This window comes from Tripterygium wilfordii, chromosome 7 (assembly GCF_013401445.1).
Source record: "Tripterygium wilfordii isolate XIE 37 chromosome 7, ASM1340144v1, whole genome shotgun sequence".
In the NCBI taxonomy this organism is placed as follows: domain Eukaryota; kingdom Viridiplantae; phylum Streptophyta; class Magnoliopsida; order Celastrales; family Celastraceae; genus Tripterygium; species Tripterygium wilfordii.
Genome location: NC_052238.1, coordinates 2321319 through 2346745, shown reverse-complemented (window position 1 = coordinate 2346745; position 25427 = coordinate 2321319). Strand labels below are relative to the sequence as shown.

Below are 25427 nucleotides of genomic sequence, written 5' to 3'. Positions count from 1 at the left end.
ATTAGACCGACCCAATCTCTTAGTATCTCTCTCACTATGAGAGAAAACAACTAGAAACCTGAATCCCTAGAACTCTCTCGATTTGTTACTCTCTCGGTCAGTAGGCGCTCACACTCACACTCACTCCCCTAATGTTGTCAGTTATTTCTCAATATGACGATGCGTAGCTGCGTTTCAGTTTCCAAGAAGAAAGGTCATCATCATATTTGAATTTATCGGTGCCGACAAGAGCTTGACGGGATGGTTCATGGTTATTTTCAAAGTTTCGGGTCGGTATTGTTTGTTGTAGACTGATTAAATGTATTTATTTACTTGAATTTTTTTTTTGCAATATGGTGATGCACAAATACCGATGTAAAATGAAGAACTTGAAACTAATATCCATTAGAGTTGCACTTAGAGCACTGGTTGCCTCCAAAATCTCAATTTTGAGATTTCTTCTGTTGTCATTGTCAATTCAATTATTCCTTTTCTAACCCTTTTTCTACAACGGAAAACTATGTACTTTTGTATAAATTAAAACTAATTAGCTTTTTGTCAATGTAAATAAATAAAATTATCGGATTTTTGTATTTTACTTATTTTGTAAAGTCAAATTTACTACATCATCGCGATCATTTATCTATTCCACAGTTCCACTATAATCGTTAGCTGTATCTTCTTCGTCACTCTTTCTCTCTCCGCTTCGCACTCACTCTCAGACCTTGAACTCCAAGCTTACTGCTACTCTCTCTCTCTCTCTCTAGCAGTGTATCTCTTAAACCCTCAAAACTCGAACTCCGTACTTCAGATCTGCAACCTTTTCACATTCGAGCTATGAACTTCTAATCTATATCATAGTCCATGATTTTTTAAATACTAATTAATGTCGAACTCGGACCCTAAGACGCGACCGAAGCCGGGGCCAGGGCAGCCAGCGCCGGAATCCTCTCCATTGCCGCCATCCACTTGGGCAAAGAGGACCGGCTTCCGACCAAAGTTCTCCGGCGAGACCAATGCTAGTGATTCTGGCCAGATTTCTCTTCCTCCGAAGCCAAAAAACAACGACGCACAGCCCGATCTCGAGGCAGGACGCCCCCGCCCTTCGCCGCCTACTTCAAATGGTGAACCGGCTCCTCGACCGCCGACTAATCCTCCGGCGGCAGACAAGGAGCAGTCGGTGAAGAAGAGAAAGGATTCCGATGGAGGGGGGAAGAGCGTGAACGGTCAGGCAGCTGCACCGGTTGCGGAACATGCTCCTGCCTCAGCGCCGGTACCGAGAAGGCCTGCGAGAAATGAGGAGGTTGTTGATGTAGAAGATGATGGATTCGTTGCGAGACACGCACATATGAAGTATGAACTGAGAGTCACGCCTGGTCTTGGTGAGTTTTGGTTTGCTTGATTCAATGCTGCTGCTAGAGTTGCAGGGAAAACGAGTCTTTGTACTGTTACTGGGTTTTATTGAGTATAATGAGAATAAAGTATATATTCTTTAATTAATTATACCCGGATTCCGGCAGTAGTATGTTCGTGTATATGCAGAGTGTATTTTTTTTTATTGGTGTACATTAGATATCGCTTGTTATACTGAGAGTTATTTTTTGTTTTTAATAATTAATTGATTTGAATGGTTGTTGATTGTTTGCGTCATTAATGGGATTATTGGTGATAATTGGATGCCGTGAGTTGCCTTGTTTCGTTTGATGCTTTGAATTTTACTGGTCTATTTATAGTTGGATTTATGATGAGAATGTGTGTTTATCGGGTATTCTTTCCAAAACATTTCAGTTCCGATTGGTCTCTATGGGTTCCAGCATTATCTTTCAATTTTGGGTTCATTGATTCTCACTCCGCTAGTCATTGTTCCTGCAATGGGCGGCACTCATGTAAGTACTAAGTAGTAGTGATTTTTTGGTATTTTAAGATTTTTCAATATATTTATTTGGTCTCTTGTTTGCATATATTTTTAAATATAGTTTGAATAGCTCTGATCTAATGGGGTTTAGTTGGTGTAGGAGGATACTTCAAATGTTGTATCCACAGTGCTCTTCATATCAGGTGTGACCACACTTTTGCATACGTCCTTCGGCTCGAGGTTGCCTTTGATACAGGGGCCATCATTTGTTTTCCTGGCTCCAGCATTGGCCATAATCAATTCCCCGAGGTTTCAAGGACTGAATGGAAATGTATGCTTCTACTTTATTTTCCTTTCTTTTTTCCTCAGTGGACATTGATACATGTGGCTTATGCCTCTTGGATTCGAAATGTGAAGAATTCTACAAAATGGAAACCTGAGTCTTAAGTTTTGCAGTTGAAAGTTATAGTTGTGTAGGAGAGAGAGAAACAAAGAGATTTGAATTAGATGGAGCAATTTATAGGAGAGGGATTGATAAAAGACATTTAATGTAGTTGGAAAAAGAAGCTAAATGCCGAGGTTCACGCGAGAAAGTACATAAAAAAAAGTGTTGCTGTGAGATGGATAAGAAGAAAAACTTGAATGGCAGTTTCTCTTTTTGATGCAGTCCTTGAATCAGTGTTCTTGATACTGTTACACTTGAGTTATATGACTCCACTTCTTTTGTTTTCTCGTGACTCAAATGGCAATAAATGTTGTAGTACAGTGGCCTTCCCTATTCCCTTTGTCATTTTCATTCCCATCCAAAACATACCAAACTAGCATGAGTGTAAAAGTTAATTTTGTCTTTTAGCTCTTGTCACCATTCGTCAGAAAGTTACAATGTTGTATCATGTTCAAGGCTTCAAGGTCTAGTCCATGGTTGTTTTTGTTGTGAGAATGCACTATCAAGTGGATCACACTTTTCTTTAAAGTTCTTTTTGGTTGGGGATGGTTAGATGTTACATCTTGGTAAAACTAGTTACATATTTGTACAGAAATGTTAGAATTTTGACAAGTATCTCTCGGGTTACTTTCGGTCATTACGAAAATTTGAATTTTAACAGGCTTTCTTGCTACTTGGTGGTTTAATTAGTCACGGGAAACAATCCTCCAACTACTTCTTAACTTTTTTTTCTCAAATTCATTCTATATGATCCTTCAATTTTGATCCAATCCATAATTAGCTATGATAAATATTCTCCAAAGATTCTACTTCTCAACCATTAATCTTCAGAGCCATAAAAGAGCAAAAATGTATGAAAAACTAGATATTGCACTCAACCCTCTGTATCAAAAGGTTGTTTGACCATATTAAAGAAACTGTAATACATTTGTCAGTAGAATTATTCTGTGTTTTCTTCTTCCTTTTCCTTTTTGGGTTGGTTTACAAACGATCCTTATACAATTTTGACTTTTTCAAATTCCTTGTTTTGTCAAATTTACGACAAGATGTTTGAGAAATTGCTTAATGTAACAGAATTTCAGGCATATCATGAAAGAGCTCCAGGGGGCTATAATCATAGCTTCTGCTTTTCAAGCAATACTCGGTTATAGTGGACTGATGTCTCTAATTTCAAGGTATGATTTTTGTATTTTTTTTCAAAAGGCTGCATATATAATACTTGTCCAAGCGCTGGTTCAAGCCATTTTTCAATTTAGGGGATGTGGGACTGAACCATCTGATATAAATTAAGTGAGATATATGTGTCATGTCAGCATGTGTGTATCTATACTGCCTATACTGATGTCGGATCATGAATTAGGCTCTCTTTGTAACACCTGTAACTTATGTTTTAGTTATGTTATTTTGGTTCTTCAGGTAAGTTGCGTTATTGATTCCTATGAGCTACTTTGATAAGCTGCCTTATTCATAGGTTGTTAAATGAGTTGGTTAACTTCTTGTTTTTAATGGCTAATTTGACTTAATCCTTATGCTTAGTTATATGTCACTTAACTTCTTGATTTGAATGCCAAATTGACATAATCATAATTGAGCTCCCCCTTTCCCTTTTTTTTTTTAGTTCTTATGAAAGTTCCTTTGCCTTCCATTGTCAGGCTGATTAATCCGGTGGTTGTGGCTCCAACTATTGCTGCAGTTGGTCTTTCTTTTTACAGTTATGGTTTTCCGGTGGTTGGTAAATGTCTTGAGATTGGTGTGGTGCAGATACTACTCGTTGTCATCTTCTCTCTCGTGAGTTTGGTGGATCTACCTTGATAATTATGGCGATCTTTTGTATTTTTCATATACCATTTATGTGTGTATACATATATGCTTGACAGCTTGAGCTTGTCCGAATACTGGATAATGTTGTATATGTGATAAGATTGCGTGCATTAGCCTTTCTTAAGCTGATATCTAAAATTGCAATATCGTGGCTTTTTTTTTTTACTGTCCTGCATGCATGGCTTCTAAAGCATGATTTTCACGCTTTTTGCAGTACCTTCGCAAGATGCTTGTCTTCGGTCATCGCATCTTTCTAATATATGCGGTAAGTTTGTTCTGACAAGTCTTAAATGTTATTTGATTTGCTATATTTTATGATTTTACCACACATACCTTTTTCTGAATGCATTTCTGCCCCTTTCAATTTATAGGTTCCATTGGGTCTTGCAATTACATGGGCAGCTGCTTTCCTTCTGACAGAAACAGGGGCCTATAGCTACAAAGGTTGTGACATTAATGTACCTGCATCAAATATAATATCTGAGCACTGCAGAAAACATATTTCTAGGATGAAGTACTGCCAAGTCAACACTTCTCATTCATTGAAGTCTGCCCCATGGTTTAGGTTTCCCTATCCTTTACAATGGGGAACTCCCGTCTTCCACTGGGAAACTGCTCTGATCATGTGTGCGGTGTCCATTATTGCGTCAGTGGATTCTGTTGGTTTCTTGCCTAAAGCATTTTATGATTGACAGTTCTTTTGTTACAGTTTTAACTCTCCTTTTTGAGATTCTACTTTGAGATCTTTGTCTCTGATGGAATTATTATTAGCTCTAAAGTTCTATACTTCTATCCTATCTTCGAAATCTAGATGTAGAGAAATAAATTTCTGTATAGGCTACTGAGAGTTTGTACTTGAGGATTTGGTTCAAGCCTGCAAAAAAGGGGATGGAAAAAATTGAGAATCCTGCATAATTCCTCCTTAGTCAGTCTGAAGGTCGCATGAGAATCCATGTTCAGTTATTTTTGGCATTGACTAGTGAGATGAATTTCAATCAATATTGTGGCTGAAGAGTTTGAAGGTAGGAATAACAAATATGGTTGGTGTATAGGCAAAGATCATCTTCCATCGCTGAACATTTACATATATGGGACATCTCAATATTCATCTCTTCATAATCAGAATTTTGCTTGATTAGTTGACCATTGGATTATTTCAGCAAAGAATTTATATCAGAGTTGAAAGTTTCAAGTTACCTCTACGTGATTTGCAAAGCTCAGGGAAGTTTATGAATTATGTATGCTAACTCATTTACCTTTAAGTTTTTGTATCAGTCAAACGAGGTCAATCATATGTGGTTCCCTAAAAGAGTATTTTATATGTGGCGTAAGGATTAAAAAAAGAACCTTCTCTTCTCTAGATTAAGTAGCAACTTAAAAAAGTAGATGTGTAATATGTGCTGCTTATATAATGTATTGGAGTGTTAAATGAATTGCCATGTTGCTAATTTGTTTTTGTTTTAAACTTCTTAGGTTGGCTCATACCATGCATCATCCTTGCTGGTGGCATCCAGACCACCAACTCCAGGAGTTCTTAGCCGAGGGATTGGTCTTGAAGGTCTTTCTAGTTTATTGGCTGGTCTTTGGGGTACAGGAACTGGGTCCACGACTTTAACAGAGAATGTCCACACTATTGCTGTGACAAAAATGGGAAGTCGAAGAGCAGTTGAGTTAGGTGCATGTGTTTTGATAGTCTTATCCCTTGTGGGTAAGTGTGAAGAAGCTAAATTTTCATATTCCATTGGCTCCCTGCTTTTATTTTCTCTCTTTACAGTTATTCACATTGCTTCTATACATTCAGGTAAAGTTGGAGGATTTATTGCTTCAATTCCCGAAGTTATGGTTGCAGCGCTCCTGTGCTTCATGTGGGCAATGCTTGCAGCATTAGGTTTATCTAATCTACGTTATAGTGAGGCTGGAAGCTCTCGGAACATCATTATTGTTGGGCTATCTTTGTTTTTCTCCTTCTCAGTACCAGCGTACTTTCAGCAATATGGCATGCCCTCAAATACAAAATTTTCAGTCCCAAGTTATCTGGTGCCTTACATTGTCGCTTCTCATGGGCCCTTCCGCAGCAAAAATGGAGGGGTATGTATCTTGTCCTTTCTACAAATTACAAGTATTATGCATCTGATGTCAATGAACTTTCTTGTTTTTTTTCAATTGGATAAATATTACTGCTTTGGTTAGCATCTCGCTTCTTTTGTGTCCTTGCTTTAAGCCCCAGGAGCCCATTTACTTTGGAAACAGTCCTTAGCAATATATACATGCAACTGTGTTGAAAATCTCTTAATGACTTTGATATCTGTGGATGGTTAGATGGTTGGTGAAGAAAATGTTTATAGATAATAAACATTTTTGTCCCTGCATAAAAGATATCTATTGTCCAAACTCTGAAAGTGAAAGATCTTCCATATCCCCAAGTTTGGTTCTGATAATTCTCCAAGGCCACAATTTGTGGATGGTGACTTTGGTTTCTGCTGCCATGCCGGGTATCCCTAACAATTAAAGACTTTTGCAAATTGTTTCTTCGCAGGTTAACTATTTCATGAACACGTTACTTTCGTTACACATGATAATTGCATTCCTTGTGGCTGTCATATTGGACAACACTGTACCTGGCAGCCGGCAAGAATGCGGGGTGTATATATGGTCTGAACATGAGGCTGCTAGGAGAGAGCCTGCTGTTGCCAAAGACTATGAGTTGCCTTTCAGAGTTGGTAAACTTTTTGGATGGGTTAACTGGGTTGGGCTATGAGGTGCTCGACTCCTTGTTCACATTTTGGCCATTATTAATAGCCATTCCCAGGGGATGATCATACTGCTTTGTGATTCTAAATTCAAGTCTCCTGATCTGGTGTGGTAAATATCTCAGAGGTTTTTCCCTTACGCTGGGCGTTTCTTGGGCCTGTATAGGTTTTGTAGGCATGAATCATTCTTGTACATCTGAGAATCAAGAGAGAACACTGCTTCTATTTTAGCTTTGAACTATAAACAATACTGTATCCAGTTTTTTTTTTTTTGTCTTTGAAATCGGTCTGATTGATTACTGCTGAAGCAATCGTCGGGAGACATTCTCATGTATATTTTGTTTTCATTTTGTTTTTATTATATTCTTTTGCTCAGTTTTGTATATTTGTTTTTTTTTTTTTTTTGACTTCCTTTATGTGTTTAACCGTGATGATTTGCTGTGATGAGATGTATATTTATATTATCATTTTCATGGATCAAGCTTTGTTAAATGAAGTTAAAGTTAGAGTCGATCATGGGTTGAGCTGTCTGGTCTAGAGTGGGCTTCAGACCGTTATTTTTTGGGGTAGCTTTAGTCACACCCCGATGTTTTCTAAAGACACCCCGTCAACTGATTTTTACAATGGATGGTCAACTTAGATTGGGGTGTCTTTAGAAAAAACCGGGGTGTGACTAAAGCTACCCTATTTTTTGTGCTAGGGTTGAAATTTAAATCCAAAATTTGTTTTAGGGGCTGGACTCTGGTTTGCATCGTTACCTCGTTAGGCTTTGAATCTGGCCCGGCCTGGTATATGGGCTGGACCTAGAAAGTCCATAAAAGGAAACGTGGAAAAAGGAAAATAAAATTAGAAGTCCAGAACACGACACATCCCATCTATAACTGTGAACATGTGGTTATAACCCTAGACACGAATTCCAGGGACAACCGCAGCATGCGACGCCCATATGGAATTTATCTTTGAATTAATGCACCACCAGCCTGTGCGTGGATTCCATATATGTCTGGAGCCAACTGCGTATTTACACTTCAACCAAACTTCACATTTTATTTCGTTTTCAATCACCACTTCATTCCCCCTTCCCTTCTCATATCATGTGCTGCAATGCTAATTATTGAAGTTAAAAAAAATCCGGAACACACAATAGTATCTCTCCCTCTGTCTCTCTCTTGGATCGAAGCCTGGATATTACACGCATTTTGCACGTTGTGGTCCAGAGTGTCCTCTTGTTGACATTTAGGTTTGTTTTTGCATGCATGACCATATGCTGGTTTGATGCATACATTGGACAACAACCCTATGTGAAGCACGTACAACAATAAAGTGGAGTACATGTTACGTCCAATATGATCAAATTGCTCTGATACCATATCGGAAATTCACACCCAAACAATCAATTATATTGTCCGCTTTGGGATTTTGATTCTCATGGATATATAGAATTATCCTCACGGGTTTGTTCATCCCAATCCTATAAAATGAGCTACGTCCAACTCACTAAACCTAGAAAAATGCTTAGTTGATGTTTGGAAGTGGGTTTTGCCAATATATATACCCATCGGTATCTAGGGGTGTCCACAACCGATCCGTAACCGTGGTTATTTGATTTTTGAATATGGTTTTTCGATTATGATTTTGGACATGGTTATGATTTTAGTAAATGTTTGGATATTTTTACGGCTATGATTTTTTCGATTACGATTATGGTTATAATCGAAAAAACCAAATAATATTAATATATATTATATATATCATGTATCATGTATTATATATATATATATATATATATATATATATATATATATATATATATATATATAAAAGTTACATATTGGAATACAAGACTATAGGAGGCAAAGTATATTTGTAAAACTCTGATTATATATTCATAACAAATTATAAATTTAGATACCATATAAACCTAATCATTACACAAATTAAATTAAGATTGATTAATTGAAACTTATGGTGGCTTTGTCATTTTAAAATTCATATAAATTAAAATTGATTATTGCTAAAGCGAAAATGGGGAGACATCTTCATGTATGTTTCTTTTTTTTTTTCTTGATTATATTATTTCTCTCAGTCTTGTAAAGTTATTTTTCTTTAATTGTGATGAGATAATATATTTATTATCATTATCATGAATTTTTATTAAACTTTGTTAGATGGAGTTTGAGTCGATCATGAGCTATTTTCTCACTCTATTTGAGATTTATTCATACTTTTTCAATTTCTTCAAAAACAGATCCGATCCAAAAAATATGATTATTTCGGTTTGGTTATCTGAGCATAACATATATGGTTCGGTTATGGATTCTAAAATATCATAACTGAATCGATTCGGACATTGCAGTTATGGTTAAAAACCGAACCAAAAATCGAATGGACACCCCTATCGGTATCAATAGACACAAGACTAACCGATATGGTACTTGGATCTTCTTTGACATTACTTGGGGGAAACCCCAATAGTTGAAATTGATCGAAGCTAAGAGTACCTCGTATCTCTGTTGTTTCTTGATATACACGTTATATTATCCACCGGAAAACACAAATCCACCATGTCTCATCTTTCAAATGCCACGTACCTCGGGAATGCCCCTAATATTGGTACATAATTTTCATTTCAATGTGTCACGCGTTTGCTTACCAAAAACAAAAGACAAGTTACATTATCCTCTTTTAGATGGTCAAAGACAAATTCAAAGAGACTTTGCTTCTCTTAAAATAAGCTTTTAATTACTTACTTTGGCCCTAATATTTGTATATATACACATGCATCCATCATGCATGCACTTATATACCCGTGGAAATCGAACTTCTTCGTTCTTCATGCACAAGATATGCTAATTGATGCACGTGTTGTTAATTTGTGGCATGCTTAAAAGTTAAAACATGCAAATACAATACGTAAGACATTGATATGCTTATCTTCATACGAAAGTACAAATTTTTAAAAAAAAAAAATTAAGAAAGAAAAACATATTAACATAATATATTTTATATATGCAAGTGGATGTGGTAGTTGGGAAGCCAAAGTTGCCCCAATTTTGTCTTACCTACCTCCATCAACACCGTTTGATTTAATAAAGATTAAAGGAACGTCCAAGTCATGTATAGTAGAGATTACCCTTGTTCTCTTAAATCCCAAAGTAGATGTTTACAAACTGGGAAAAAGAAGAAAAGGGAGGTATCTTTTTTAGGTTCATACTTGAGAAACTTCTGGTTAAGTCAAAGAAAGCTCCATAGAATGCATTACCCGAGTTGTACAAAAATTACTTGGTCTTTCATGGCCTGTCAACAACCTCAATAGAGGAATTCTCATATGCGCACTTCAAATACACACTTATGCTTTCACAATTGATTTGAAACACGTGAAACCCAAAACAGTGTGTTTCACTTGTCATTTCACTCATTCACACCCTTAAAAAGTGGTGCGTATAGGAAAATTTCTGAATACATATATATGTATATATAAAATAATAAAATAATATTTGGTATTATTTCAATGTCTATTTCTTGAAGTATATATAAAAACAAATACACTTCACGTATGATTCACGTCCACAGGAAGTCCGAGACGAACTAATTTCAGAGAATAATTTAAAAGTTCTGCAGTTAAAGCTTATTATTTATGCCGCACTAACTTAATTGGTAGGGACATTCTAGGCATTTCGAAAAGATAAAATAAAATGACGAACCAACCGCCACATTTCCCATGAAATTACTGTTAGGAATGGATCACATAATCGTGTTGAATGGACAAGTATAATAATCGTGTTGAATGGACAAGTATAACAATTTCAAAATCACCAATTGGTCCTATTCTATTTTTCTGGGTGTGTGTGTGTCAAGTTTAGTGTATCACTTGACAAATGGATGACATTGAGGTGTCAAAATTGTGGAGGAAAAGATAATAGGGCCCAAGAAAAAGGTGCTCCCAGCGGGTTGCAAGGCCCACTGATTTCCATGTGACTCTTTTAACACCTATACATATACATGTATACATATAATGAATGGGATTATTTTATATACGAAATAAACGTTTTTTTTCTCCTGTAAATAAACATTATTTAGTCCGGTATCTAAATTCTAAAACATCGAAATGATAATAAACTCACTTAAGAAAGACTCAATTCAATGATTCGTTGAAGATGAATACGATACTACTACGTCGAATATATACGTTAATCAGGTAAGCATATACCTTAATTACCTCGGATGATGGGACATTGGCATATATTGATTGGTTCAGGATTTCATTCTCACCAGGGGTTTAAGATTCGGGTAATTTTTCATCCATTATGAATAACTTAACGTCGTGTATATGACCTGTAGGTATTTCAAAAAAACCAAAAAGAGTAGATTCATATATTCATGATTCCGGATATATGCACATATAAGCAATAATATATTTATTTAATATTGTGCATTTTCTGCCGTCCAGGGCCTCGTGGGCTCTGTCAGACTAGTTAATGGGAAATTGGAATTTGGAAGGACTGATAAAAAAAACACGAGCCTATTTGTATTAAAGAAATTAAGAAAGTGTTAATAGAAATAAAATAATTATGCAAAAGGCAGTAAGGGATGGTGAGCGGGGGTAGGTGTGAGATTGACCAAACCACACACGTACCACTCCCTCAACAATCCCTCTACTCCATTTCTTCATATATAAACCCCCTTTAACTTCCTCAAACTCCTCAGCTTGGCTTTCTCTAGTAATTCAGAGAACTCCAAGCTTGAGATTCCATAGCTATTTAGCTCCATTTTTTTTTTTTTGTTCTGAACCACACAAAAAATTACCAAAAAAGTTTCAAGATGCAGACTATTTCTCCTCCTTATACTAACAATCTTAATTCCTTAGTGAGGACGAGCCCGCACAAGTTCACCGGAGCCTGCTCACCGGTGCGGCTAGCCGTTCATTGCGTTTTTAGATCTGACTCCGTCCAGTTCCCTAATGGAATCGGTTATAACCGAGCTGATTGGCAGAGCTCCTGCGCCATCCTTTCCAGCAAGGTGGTTTCCTTAGAGCAGCCCACCGACAAGTCTAGTGGCGGAGCCGGAGGAGCTGACCACGTTGCTTCCGTCAATGGTCACAAGACATCGGTGGAGAACCTCAATCTTATACCGATCGATGCTGCTACTAGCCACAGCGGACCGCCGGCGTCCCAGCCGCAGAAGCCGTTATCAATTACGGATCTCTCTCCGGCGCCTATGCACGGATCTAAGCTTCGCGTGGCGTATCAGGGAGTCCCCGGTGCATACTCTGAAGCGGCGGCAGGGAAGGCCTATCCGAACTGTGAGGCCATTCCGTGCGACCAATTTGAAGTGGCTTTCCAGGCTGTGGAGCTCTGGATTGCTGACCGTGCTGTGCTGCCTGTTGAAAATTCCCTCGGCGGTTCTATTCATCGGAACTACGATCTACTCCTCCGCCACAGGCTGCACATCGTCGGCGAGGTCCAACTACCTGTCCACCACTGCCTCCTCGCTCTCCCTGGAGTTCGGAAAGAGTACATCACTCGAGTCATTTCTCACCCCCAAGCACTCGCCCAATGTGAGCACACACTCACCAAACTCGGCCTCCAGGCTGCACGGGAGGCTGTAGACGACACAGCCGGAGCCGCAGAGTATATCGCCACCAACAATTTGAGAGACACCGCCGCAATCGCTAGCGCACGCGCCGCCGAGCTCTACGGTATGCAGATTCTCGCAGATGGGATCCACGATGACTCCAGCAACGTGACTCGGTTCGTGATGCTAGCCAGGGAGCCAATTATTCCCCGAACAGATCGGCCATTCAAGACAAGCATAGTGTTCGCGCACGACAAAGGCACGAGCGTGCTCTTCAAGGTGCTCTCAGCTTTTGCTTTCCGGAACATAAGCTTGACGAAGATAGAGTCTCGGCCGCACCGGAACCGCCCGATCAGGCTGGTGGACGACGCCAATGTCGGTACTGCGAAGCACTTCGAGTACATGTTTTATGTTGATTTCGAGGCGTCAATGGCGGAGGTGAGGGCACAGAACGCGTTGGCGGAGGTGCAGGAGTTCACGTCTTTCTTGAGGGTGCTGGGGAGTTATCCTATGGACATGACCCCATGGTGTCCTTCGAGGGATGACTAGTATTCACCGTTTATTGAATTAAAGGCCAAAAAAAATCAGTGTTTGCAGTTTGCACAAACAGCAGGGGAATATGATTTAAGCATTCCCTTTTTTATTTTTATTTTTTTTTTGTAATTTTTAATTCATCAATGAATGGACAGACCAACAACAGGAAAATGAATGCTTGAATATATGGGTGGCTCTTACGTACAAGGATGTGAAAACCATTTGGCACTCATTGTTAATTTGATGCGTTTGTGTGTATATATACATATGTATGTATTATTAAAGCATCTCCAATGTGTACTAAAAAATGGGAGGAAATCCATTTTGGATACCATTTTTTCATTTTTCATTTAATCCAATGGGTATCATCACCTCAAAGGGTACCCAAATTGAGGTATGTCTGTCCTATCAAAAAAATTTAATATATTCTCTCAACAATGATAAAGATTCCAACGACATTCATTTTAAAAAGATCATCACACCTAATAAATGAGTGTCACACATTGTTGCGATACTTTTGAAATGAATGTTACTAATAAATGAGTGTCACACATTGTTGCGATACTTTTGAAATGAATGTTACTAAAATGTGTAGCAACGTTATATTCTCTCTCCCCTCTCTCTATCGTATAATTATTATTTTATTTTAGAAAATATTAAAATAATGGATGTAATAGATTTTTCTTTGTTAAAATAGGGGAAACACATTATTGGAGATGCTCTTAATTATAATAGGGAGGGAGGGAGGATAAAATCACATTTGAAATTTTGAAGGACTGAATTTTTTGTCTTGATTAATGCTCGTCCTGTCCCATGATGTTACATGCCAACCTATTTGAAGTGATGATATTTGTTCCATGTCTAGCTGACTAAAAATCTATGATTACGATCGAATGGGTACCACACTTTTACTTTAATATGGTATATTCGTTTTTTACTTTTGACAAATTATCTAGTGTTTTTTTAGTGGGAAGACTTGACGGATATATATGATACTATATTCACTTTATTACATAGCTATATATTCTCCCATTCTAGTAAATAAAACTAGTCATATTTGGCCATTGCTTACTAATTTTAGATGGGGTGGTAATAATAAGTTGTGAGAAAATAAACAACACTGTGTTTGTCAGTTTCTATTTGTAGGAGTTTTGCTAGTGTGGACGGTTATTTTTGTACATGTTGTAGCTGTATTAAGCGAAGATAATGAACTGTTAAGATTTATATTTATATCGGTTAAGTGTAAGTCATCATGTGATTTATAAATAAAGATCTAATGTTTTCTAATTAAGAAGGTTTTTTTAAAGAAAATATTTTACAGTCCTTAAACCTGAAATGACAAAACATTTTTGAATTGTTGAGTTGAATTTATGCGATGCTCTTAGGAAGTATCCAATTTATAACATCAACAAACAACAAACAACAAACATGTGTTTGTCAGTTTGTATTTGTAGGAGTTTTTGCTTGTGTGTGTGGGACTGTTATTTTGGACGTGGTGCACGTTATTGTTTGGTATTAATAGACAAATTTACAAAATAAAAATATAATAATGAAAAGGATGTGAAAACCATTTGGCACTCATTGTTAATTTGATGTGTTTGTGTATATATATGTATGTATTATTAAAGCATCTCCAATGTGAACTAAAAAATGGGAGGAAATCCATTTTGGATACCATTTTTTTCATTTTTCATTTAATCCAATGGGTATCACCCATAGTTTTTAAACTCGGACCGACCTGTCGGTCGGACCGTGAAACCCATGAATCGATCGTATTGGTGGTTTTTTGTTGAAAAAATATCGTTTGTGCATTAACCCGTGACAAACCTCGGGTTAACCAAAAAAACCCGACGACCCGTGACTAGGTGGATTAAAAGAAAACCCGTATGTATTGTAAAATGACTTAAAAACAAAGAATATTTTATTTTTGTTAATGAATTGTGAGGCCAAATATGTAATTTACCTTCGATGGACACAAAAATATTTTATTTTTGTTAATGAATTTGGATTTTGTGATTGGTTTATGAATTGTTTATTTGATTTGCTTATTGCTATAGAATTTGGTAATTTTTTACAGAAAATTAAGGCTGAATTGTACATGCATGCTCATCTAACTTGATATATAGTGTATAACTATTAAAGGATAAATATTTATTAAAAACTCGCGGTTCAACCCCCATCATAACGATTGAACTTTGAAACCCTTCTGCATTGACAGTTCGATGCGCAAATTTGGTTTAAAAACTATGGTATCACCTCAAAGGGTACCCAAATTGGGGTATGCCTATCCTATCAAAAAAATTAATATATTCTCTCATAATGATCAAAACCCAACAACATATATTCATTCTAAAAAGGTCATTACATCCAATAAATAAGTGTCACACATTGCTACGATGCTTTTAAAATGAATGTTGCTAGAATGTGTAGCAACATTGTATTCTCTCTCTCCTCTCAATCTCTATCGTAAAATTATTATTTTATTTTAGAAAATATTAAAATAATGGATGTAATAGATTTTTCTTTGCTAAAACAGGGGAAACACATTATTGGAGATGCTCTTAATTATAATAGGGAGCTAGGGAGGATAAAATCACATTTGAAGGACTGAATTTTTTGTCTTGATTAATGCTCGTTCTGTCCCATGAGGTTACATGCCAACCTATTTGTAGTGATGATATTTGTGCTCTCATTTTGAAGGAGTTTTCCATGTCTAGCTGACTAAAAATCTATGATCACGATCGAATGGGTACCATACCCAAAATGACGAAACATTTTTGAATTGTTTAGTGTAATTTATGCGATGCTTTTACGAAGTATCCGATTTATAACATCAACAAACAACAAGCATGTGTTTGTCACTTTGTATTTGTAGGAGTTTTTGCTTGTGTGGACTGTTATTTTGGACGTGGTGTACGTTTTTGTTTGGTATTAATAGACAAATTTACAAAATAAAAATATAATAATAAAAAGGACATGTGACGTGTAACCTATGGAGCTTCCGTACCAACCATGTCCAATTATTTAAAAATCAATTGTCAAAAGTTGCTGTTGAAAATTGAATTACAATACGAGTTTCAACTTTCAACTCAGCGTTTCCCGCTTTTACACCAACCAACGAACCAAATCTTTTTTTTTTTTTTTTTAATGAAGAGGGAGGATTCGAACCCTAATCATTAGAATGATAAAGTTTTATGAGATCAAATCACGTAAACTCGAAAAATCCTAAATTCAATTATCATTGAGAGCAATATATATCTTGGGTGTTGTGCCATGAGTTTTGACCAAACTTATATTATCATCAAGTGAGAAACAGTTACATGCGGGTATGATGATTTGAGTGTAGATCCGTATCGAATGTATAAAAGATAAGCTTATATAAACTTTTGTGAGAGAACGATGATGTCATGAAATTAATTAGTAACATATTAGTGATTATAAATCAATGAAATTAATAAAACAAAAATAGAGGGGGTCGGGAGGAGAAGAGGGTTGGTAAGGAAAGAGGGTGCGTGACGAGGCATGCGGTGTTAGGTGGAGTTATGCTGATGCCTAATTACTAATTAGTGGTTGAAAGGTACTCCACTCCCTTCACAAAAATCGAGTTAAGAGGGTTTGGTAAGGGAAGAGAGTGCGTGATGAGATATGTGGCGTTAGGTGGAGTTGTGCCCATGCCTAATTACTAATTTATTGTTGGAAACGGATCTAGTCAACCGACCATATGGTATATACTGCTTTCAGTCTTTTTCACATTTAGATTTAATTGTTATTGGAATATCGGAGTCACGTTAGTTAAATGTCATTTCTATTTACATTTCTGTTCACATTAATTTTCTTTTATAATTGATGATTTGGAAATACGTAATGCAATATATTTAGTGTAAGGTTAAGTTTCGGATGAAGATTCAAAGTGATTGAGAATGGTACGGTTGAAGAGGGTTGCAATATAAATTTATAATTTTTCTTATTATCGGCGCATCCTCTCCTCCTATCCAGTCATTGAGAACTTTCCTCCCAAACTTAACCTAAGTCTCGACTCTATGTCGGTCGAACAAATGTATCCATAAGACATTTGTTGGTGGCTAATTAGTTGTCAAATCCAATTGATGATCTCATTCAGGACATCAGGGGCAGTGTGTGATAATAACTAGAGGTCTAAATCAAGATTAGTTGAGGAGTGTTAGTGACCTCAAATTCTTAAGTACTTGAGGAAATTTATTTATTTGTGAATGAAGCCATTGCTCAACACATAATGCACCTCTCTTCTTCTTCTTTTTTTTTGAAAGACCCAATACAGGCAGACCAGCCCAGCTGACCAAACACGTGACACCCAGAACACAAAATCAGGCAGCTCCATCTCCTTTCCAAGGCAAAGACCTCAAACTCATGGAACGTTACACGTGGAATTGTTTGATTTATAAAAAATCACATATCCATTTAGTGTAAGTTAATAATATGATTTATAAGCGTCAGCAAAATTTTAAATTCTCACCTCCTTCTTTTACTTCCCATATCTTTTTGTTCTATATTTCTCAAATTCTTCAAATTAAAACCTGAATTCTATCACATCATGCGCCTTCCTATTTAAATTAGGCACTGTTTTAACAGAAAATTTTGAGATCTCCACTCGGCAGTCGGCACTTCCCTGAGGACCCCCAACTGATATGAAAGACGAAGAGGTAATGGAGCTCTATCGTCAACGACTCAACATGGCGTAATCATTAACGGGCCCACTAGGCCCATGGATGATGTGACATGAATATTGTTCTGTTGTCGTTGTCGTTGTTCAGATCCAAATTTTGAAAAGGCCCAAGTGTCACGAGGCCCAATTTATCTGCATTGAATAATTGTTCAGTTCCCAATTTTGACAAAAGGAAGATCCGTACTTCCATAGCCGATATGAAAGACGAAGAGACAATCAAGTAAATGAGCAATATGGCGAGATCATTAATGGGCCAAATAGGCCCCATGGACCACGGTGATATTAATCTTGTCAACGTTCAGACCCAAATTTCGCAAGGGCCGAAGTGTTTAAGAGGCCCAATTATCTGCCCAAGAGTGGTTTGGCAATTGGCATGATTATAGAGCCCAATCTTGGTTGAGGAATCCATGGGCTAGCATGAATAGTCTCTTAATACGTGACGAAAGCATGGCGGCGGGTATGAAACATTGAAAATAACCATGCGGTGGTGTTTACTTTTAAGGTTCTGTGATTATTGGGCTTTTAAGTAAAACTATTTGGGCTGAGTAATATCTTGCTATTAATTTTGGGCCTTAAGGGCATGGGCTCTGAGCAGCTATTATTGGGCCTGGGCTTTAAAAATCTATTTGGACTGAGGAATATCTTGCTATAAAATTTGGGCCTTAAGGGCATGGGCTCTGAATAGATATTATTGGGCCTGGGCTTAAATATTTTTTAAAAAAAGTTGTGTTGAGAGTGGGATTTGAACCCACGCCCTTTCGGACCAGAACCTTAATCTGGCGCCTTAGACCAACTCGGCCATCTCAACTTGCTTGCTGAGTTGTTACGTTCATAAATTTTGACGTGGCTTTGCTCTATCGCACCCAATTATTCCATATCGCTTTTGGCGTCTATCATATTCTCACATGGTGGGAACAGGACAGTGCGAATTGACATGAACTGTCATGGTTTTTCATTAATTATGTCGACTTCTACCTCAGTCCAATTAGTGTACGAAGATTCATATCCACCGGACACCATTGTCTCCTGGCATTTCACGGGCCCCTCAATGTCACTGAAGAAAATGCTTTTCTTTGCTACTCCATCCATGCCACCATGGCATGTAAAAGGACGAATTCCCCAGAAATATCTATCTAGTGCGATGATTGCTCCTTTAAGAGGGGAAAAAAGAAAAAAAAAACATTTCCAATCAAATATGATCCACTAAACAAATCAATCAGCCCATTAAATTAATGACTTGGACAAGACTAATTACCACTAAACATCTAGCATTAACAACAGGAACCTATAAAACTGGGAGGTCTAATTGTATTTGACAGCACAATTGTGTTGAATTCTAACATCAGCAGATACTGAGATTGGCTTCACTACGATCTTCAATAATAATTAACGGGTCACGGCAGCTTAGTATAAAAAGAAAAGAGAAGAAAATAACAGGTCACAGCAGAAGACAAGGCCTTAAGATAATATTGACCATATCTATATAGCTATGTAATCAATATATACTGCTAAATATAATCACAATACAGAATTTGGTGTTGTATTTTAGAGTAATCATTTTCAAACTGAATACCCAGAGCACTATTTAACTCCACATACCTTTGATGTTTTAAACCAAACATAGGCAATAAAAAGCCGGACACAAAGCATCTTATCTTGCAAAAAGTAGGCCTCAGTCTCTCTAAAAGCTCCAATGCCAAAGGCAACCTTAGAAGACATATTCCGTGTTGCACTATGCAATCCTGAAAAAGGTATATAAAGCAAAGAAAAAGCCAAAACTAGTGGGAAATGAGGACTTAAAATGTTTTCTCTGTTTCCCCATCATCTTAATAACAGACATGCAATTCACGTTTCTGCTCTGCCCTTCTCACACATTCAGTTTAAATTAAAACTAACATTAATCAGCATTATCAAAGTGTTTCAAGTGAGCAGACTGGGAGCCAAAACAACACCTTGATATTTGGGTCAATACAGAAAGATCGTGCAAAGAAAAATGGCTCAAAGTAGTTACATACAAGGGGAATCTATCTTATTGGTTTGCTAGTACAATTTACAAACATCAAATGACATTGTTGAACACGTATGATAATCCACTATGTATATAGAATATATACCCTCTACCATTTTGATGAAAAAAGAAAAGAAAAGTTGTGGGAATATCAAGTATAAGCAAAAGCACGTCTTGCACAAACCTTCACTCATAGAAGGGGTCAAAAAGGAGTAATTGATATGTGCGCATACATATTCCAAGTTGAACTAAAACAATATAGAGATTGAAGACCTTCAATACTGTATTTTCCAATGCCACAACCAATAAATGACATAAATAAAGCATATAAACCATGTCTTAAAGGCTTCTCATAAGATATCAGACAAATTTTTATAATCAAATCTGTCTTGAGTCCGGCAGAGCAAATCGTTCAACATATCAAGTGTATTAGCAGGAGGATTGGAATATGCAATGGCATATACTCCTTCAAAGAATTCAAACTAAAATTGACAAATTATTAATTTTTCTCTTCTTCCTGCAAGTTTCACATTCTCTGAAAAGAGAAGCATAATCTTTGACTCATTTTAAAATGACCCATTATCTACTAGAGAAAGACCACCAAACATCTATATTTCTAGAGTGGCACTGCACATAACCTCTGTATTGTGGAGAAACTGCTTCAGTAGCTTTAGTTTATACAGCCTAAAACTGCCGAGGTTGCAAATGACACGATTTTAACACTCATCAAGCTTCTCCTTAATCATCCACACACACACACACACATATTTTATTTATTTATCAGATCCACATGCATGTAAGTGAGAGAGAGAGAGAGTGTATGTGTTTGGTATAAAGCCACAGAATCAAAGGTGCTGGTGCCACTCATTCTGGTTGTTTTACATGTGGGAGGCAATTGGGTCTTGTGGGTTTAAAAATGCTCTACTTTTTTGCATGATGACTTCTCACATACATAATTTAACTAGACTTTCCAGGTGCCTAGGGTATTATGAATGAAGATGGGCAACAGCTGTTGGCATGTCCAAAACGTTGACCTTCTTTGACACTGTCAACCACATTGAATTTTAGAGTCATGCGTGGACCTCTTTTATGCAAGACAATGATCAAAGCAGAGTCCACTCCTCCCTCTTTCTTACCTCCATAATGGTGTTGTCACAGAAGGGGGTTTGCAAGGCCCGCGTAGAGTTTCATAATTTTAACTGCAAGCTTGTATTATTAAAGCTTTCATGTGACCCACAGTGACTGCTTTGCTCATTCTCATCTATTTATATCCATCATGCGCCCCTTCTACATCACAATTCCTACAGTTTAATATCTCTCTCTCTCTCTCTCTCTCTCTCTCTAATAATGAAGCAAAGCTTTCAATATAATGTTCTCCTCCTATTCCTTCTATTCCTTGTTTCAAACACAAAAATATCTGCCAGATTGATGGCTACCAAACAAGGTAAACCAGTTCGTTGGAATCTCCTCCTCTTATTGTTTCATGTTATTGTTCAAAACTGAGGCTATGGAATTTTTGCAGGACAAGGGGAGGTGATAAATCACAGCCAAACGATTACTGCGGATTCCACACAAATGGAAAGCAGTGAATCAATGCATGTAAGCTTCCAAAACACCTTTTGAACTATCTTTACCCTGTTCTACGCTGTACTTATTTATTTTGGTTTTTGAAAACTTTACAGCAGCTAATGCGGTTGGATGTCTGTGACAATGAAGATGAGGAATGCACCAATAGAAGAATGATGGCAGAGGCTCACCTGGACTACATCTACACCCAACATCACAAGCCCTGACGTTCCAACTTAGACTAATTTCACTATTTATAATTGGAATATATTAGTCGACATTCTTCTAAATCCACCATCACACGGTGGGACTTAGTAAGTTAGTATCAACTATGATGGACGGTATTATGTCAACTGCTAATCTCACTACTGCAGATATGACTGCTACCTGTTTATTCTTCTGTATGGTAATGAAATTATGAACATTAGCAAGCATATCATTTTCTTGTCTTGTTGGGAACATAGAGATGAGTCCTTTTAAGTGGATGAAAGATTTTGAAATTCTTGTTTTTGCTGAGAGAGAAAAAGGGAAAACAACTCCAAGGGGATGTGATAGAGCTAAATAAAAAATCTTAAACACTAGCTCTTGAGAAACTGATCAAATAAGTAAAATCAATTATCAAGAAGATTGGGAAAGTGAAAAGGAAACACAAAACACAAGCAATTAGGCATTATGATATGCAAGTACTCCGCTCAAGCGAAAGTGATCAATGACATAACACATCATCTGGGGATGAGAAGAGGGTCAGAATAGTGGTTAATCTTATTTGCTTTATGTATACTTAAAGTGAGATGTTAGGGGAAGGAATTTACAGCTATAATCTCCAAACACTTTCCTCAATCAGAAGAACATTTATTGAAAATATAAAGAAACAAGTTATACGAGAAAACTTATCTTAGTCACATCCCATTAGGCCTATGTTGCCTGCAGGAGAGACGGAAGATCTGAATAGACCCCTCAAGTCTTTTTTTTCCCTGCATGCCGATACCCATCGAGCAAATATCCAAACTGAAATAACCCTATCCCGTATGTCAGTACCCACAGACCAATTAATTTGACAGTTGGGAAGTGGGCCTCGATATATTGAGCCGAAGATAATCAAACAAGCTAATTCAAATTATCGTAAAAGTAAAAAAAGCAAAATTATGGAAAGGAAGGAATAGGTTTGAATTCTACAATTACCATAAGGATCCAAGATATTGCAAATTAAACAACCAGAAACTCATTTTGCCATTTCACTCACATATGCAAGAGGTTCATCAATTCTTTTTGTGAATTATAAAAAGTAAGCACTGGCAATATGCAATGCAATTCCTCAACTTCAGTAGTGGACATATGAAGTATAATTTAAGTATTCAGAAAATAGGTTCAGCTCTTCTACATGTTATGCAAAATCCGAATGAAGGTAATTGTTTTAACGTCTTCAAAGACTACCCTCACTTGTAGTTCATAAGAACAAACTATTGACACAAAAATACTGTCAAGAAAGAAGCTAAAGAAAATAAAACTTATCTCAATTGCGATCGTACATCAATGATTCCAGACACATCTATCACCTTCCACCATTCATTTGATCGTAGCATGTGGCAGAAGCAACACTACAAACAGAAAGACGATACTAATGGCGTTATGGGAAACGAACCTTTTGCTTGCTGAAATCCGGAGACCGTGATGGATAATGAATCTCACAGATCCCTGAAAGTTTGAAGAAGACAAAACAACTATAAATGCATGGAAAATTATCTTACCATATGATGTTAAGGATAAAAAAATGTCGCATATTCAAATCTCTAAACAGAAGGCACAAACTGTCAGGAACCATAATTAGAAACACAATTTATCAGATGTAATAATTTGTCAGATGCATACAGGAAATAAATTTCTCAGGAATATATGACTGCTAACAACCATAGAACACGCAGAAAAAAGAGCACACTATTAAGGTTACACAATGGAAGGTGTAAAGCACGAAGAACCAAGCAACCTTAGCTCATAAAGGCTGTGGAATTCACCAGAAAAACAAGACTAACCTACTAGAAACAAGGAAAGTAATCTAACCCTACTGGAATTAAGAAAACAAATAAAAAGAATTAAACTACTACAATTGGACAGGAATTCCTGGCAACTTTATTACAAGATACTCCTACTAAGAAAATGAAACAATTCAAACGATAATTTTCTTGTTAACAAATAACAATGACTCAACAAATATAGTTCTTCTATATGTTATAACACACTCAAATATGTAACCTATTACGTGGAAATAAACAAATTCGCATACAGTGCTTAAATCAAGAAATCACAGAGCAAATTTGTAGAAGTTCATAAACACTGCAATCTGCAACTGCTCATCGATTTAGTTTCAGGCGCGCAATATGTCAAACAGGGAGCATGCCATAGAATTTACGACGCAACTTCACTGCATTATAGTGTTACACTAGTGAACAGCAAAACAATCAAGTACTTCGAATAACGAGCGACGGTAGATTATAGCAGCTTCCACCATATCTTCTTCTCGCAAGTCGCATCGCCAGTGATCTCTGCCAACTGCCAAGTATGGTTCAGTTTTAGCAAAGCGCTAAAGCCAGGTCGCGCAATTCATCGTCAAAATTCAAACCGCGCATTGGTTTATGTAGATATTTAGATGGGCCTTGATCGATACAACTCTTCTGTCGCTAATTAAGCCCAAAGGAAATAAAAGGCTAAAAAGAATATGGGCCTGTCAGCAAGTTCAATAGCCCAAAAAATGGGATCACAAGCGGCCCAATCCTACATGGCAAAGCACGGACTGTGTCCATTGACGTGCTGAGTTCATTGAGCAAGACCCTACCGTGATCCAGTGGGTCCACTCCCGGTCAAAGCCTGTTTCAATAGACTTTTGAGCAAGCCACGAGTCATCATGTCTGGCCTTCAAATCTTTGCATGATGTGAGTTTTTCTTATATGGTTTTGGTAATTTGGTCTCTGGTAAAAAGACATTTATCTCCTTCATGTACAAAAAATTTGCTGTCACTCTACTTAGGCAAGTTGTGCAATCAATCTGGATTTGTCAACTTGTGTTATATTTTAGTAAACGGGAGTAGTATTTAGTTATACGATTAACCAATAAAATGCATTTGAAATTTGACGTTTGTGGCTGGATAGCGGACTAACCAAGGTTAATTAAGCATGATTGTACTTAGCTAGCCACGTAAAATATAATCATCAAGAGCATATACGAAAATTAATAAATATATATTTTTTACTTTAATTCACATTATCAAAATTTATTAGGAAAATATTACAATTTTCAATTGAATATACATCAATAATATTGTTGATGATAAAAAAAACTTAATTTATCTATATATATATATTAACAGAAAACTTAACTACAGGCAGAGGATATCGTTTAGGTCTACTCGTGCCCAAGGAAGGGGAAAAAAAATCTCGGTCACATCGGTTATCTTGCTTGTCAGAATCATTACGAATATCCAATCGGTCTTGACCACGTATAGTACGAGATGGCAGCATCTATGCCACGTCACTTACCACCCAATCAGTATTCAATTGGAATTCCAAATATTTTTTTAAGAGAACAGAACGAAGACTCTATCTTTATGAGATCGAGTACACCATCGGGCATCAGTTGCTTCACTTGTCCTTCTCATTGACTGTTCATTTCTTACTTTTTTTTGTTTCGTAGGAGCTCTGTTTCAATTTTCATGGAGATTCGGCGATCAGTACAGTTAAAGCTCAAAAGTATTGTTAGCGAAGAAGAAGAACACATGTAAATTCCTTTTTTTGTTTCACCAATGGCTACACAGCATCGATTACTTCACCATCTCGATCAGGTACCGGGTTCCTGCCCTAGTAAAACCCGCCATGGATGTTCCAAGGCTCAAATGTGCTTGCTGAAGATTCTGCACTTCATCAACTCTCATACGCTATTCGAGGCCTCAACGGAAACGGTCGTGAATTGTCGAAATGAAGAATTTGAAGAGCGTACGGGGCTTGGAATTGATTTGAATGCGAGATTATGTTCTTGGCCGGAGAATAGTCAAGAATCTGAGTCAACTGAGTGTAGCGTTGTGGAGAACAAAGCTTTGGAGATCAGCGACGAGCAAGCCAAGGATTCCGTTCAAGTTCTGACCGGTGAGAAGAGCTCCGAGTACAAAGTGGAAGAATCTATAATATCCGATCAGCGAAGTGCGA

At 37.1% G+C, this 25427-nt stretch overlaps 3 protein-coding genes and 1 non-coding gene across 5 annotated transcripts; 3 read left to right on the top strand and 1 right to left on the bottom strand.

Annotated features, from left to right (window-relative positions):
- The first annotated feature begins 638 nt into the window (after nucleotides 1-638).
- On the top strand, nucleotides 639-7161 carry LOC120001317 (nucleobase-ascorbate transporter 12-like). Of its 2 annotated transcripts, XM_038849576.1 has the most exons (10): nucleotides 639-1361; nucleotides 1768-1865; nucleotides 1995-2165; nucleotides 3354-3454; nucleotides 3932-4067; nucleotides 4315-4365; nucleotides 4472-4759; nucleotides 5574-5808; nucleotides 5902-6188; nucleotides 6637-7160. In XM_038849576.1, the coding sequence occupies exons 1-10, from the start codon at nucleotides 866-868 to the stop codon at nucleotides 6856-6858; spliced, it is 2085 nt and encodes a 694-aa protein (XP_038705504.1). In that variant the 5' UTR covers nucleotides 639-865; the 3' UTR covers nucleotides 6859-7160. The 2 variants fall into 2 exon arrangements, with proteins under 2 accessions (XP_038705504.1, XP_038705505.1); XM_038849577.1 differs by lacking the exon at nucleotides 1995-2165 and having other exon boundaries at nucleotides 6637-7161.
- Nucleotides 7162-11548: 4387 nt separating this feature from the next.
- Nucleotides 11549-13165, top strand: LOC120002433 (arogenate dehydratase/prephenate dehydratase 6, chloroplastic-like). The gene has a single exon (XM_038851213.1). The coding sequence runs from the start codon at nucleotides 11672-11674 to the stop codon at nucleotides 12971-12973; it is 1302 nt and encodes a 433-aa protein (XP_038707141.1). The 5' UTR covers nucleotides 11549-11671; the 3' UTR covers nucleotides 12974-13165.
- Nucleotides 13166-18387: 5222 nt separating this feature from the next.
- Nucleotides 18388-18468, bottom strand: TRNAL-AAG. The gene has a single exon. It is a non-coding gene; the product is annotated as a tRNA-Leu (tRNA).
- A 2489-nt stretch (nucleotides 18469-20957) lies between these two features.
- Nucleotides 20958-21673, top strand: LOC120001928 (putative phytosulfokines 6). The gene is made up of 3 exons (XM_038850449.1): nucleotides 20958-21112; nucleotides 21191-21267; nucleotides 21351-21673. The coding sequence occupies exons 1-3, from the start codon at nucleotides 21016-21018 to the stop codon at nucleotides 21459-21461; spliced, it is 285 nt and encodes a 94-aa protein (XP_038706377.1). The 5' UTR covers nucleotides 20958-21015; the 3' UTR covers nucleotides 21462-21673.
- Nucleotides 21674-25427: the final 3754 nt, after the last annotated feature.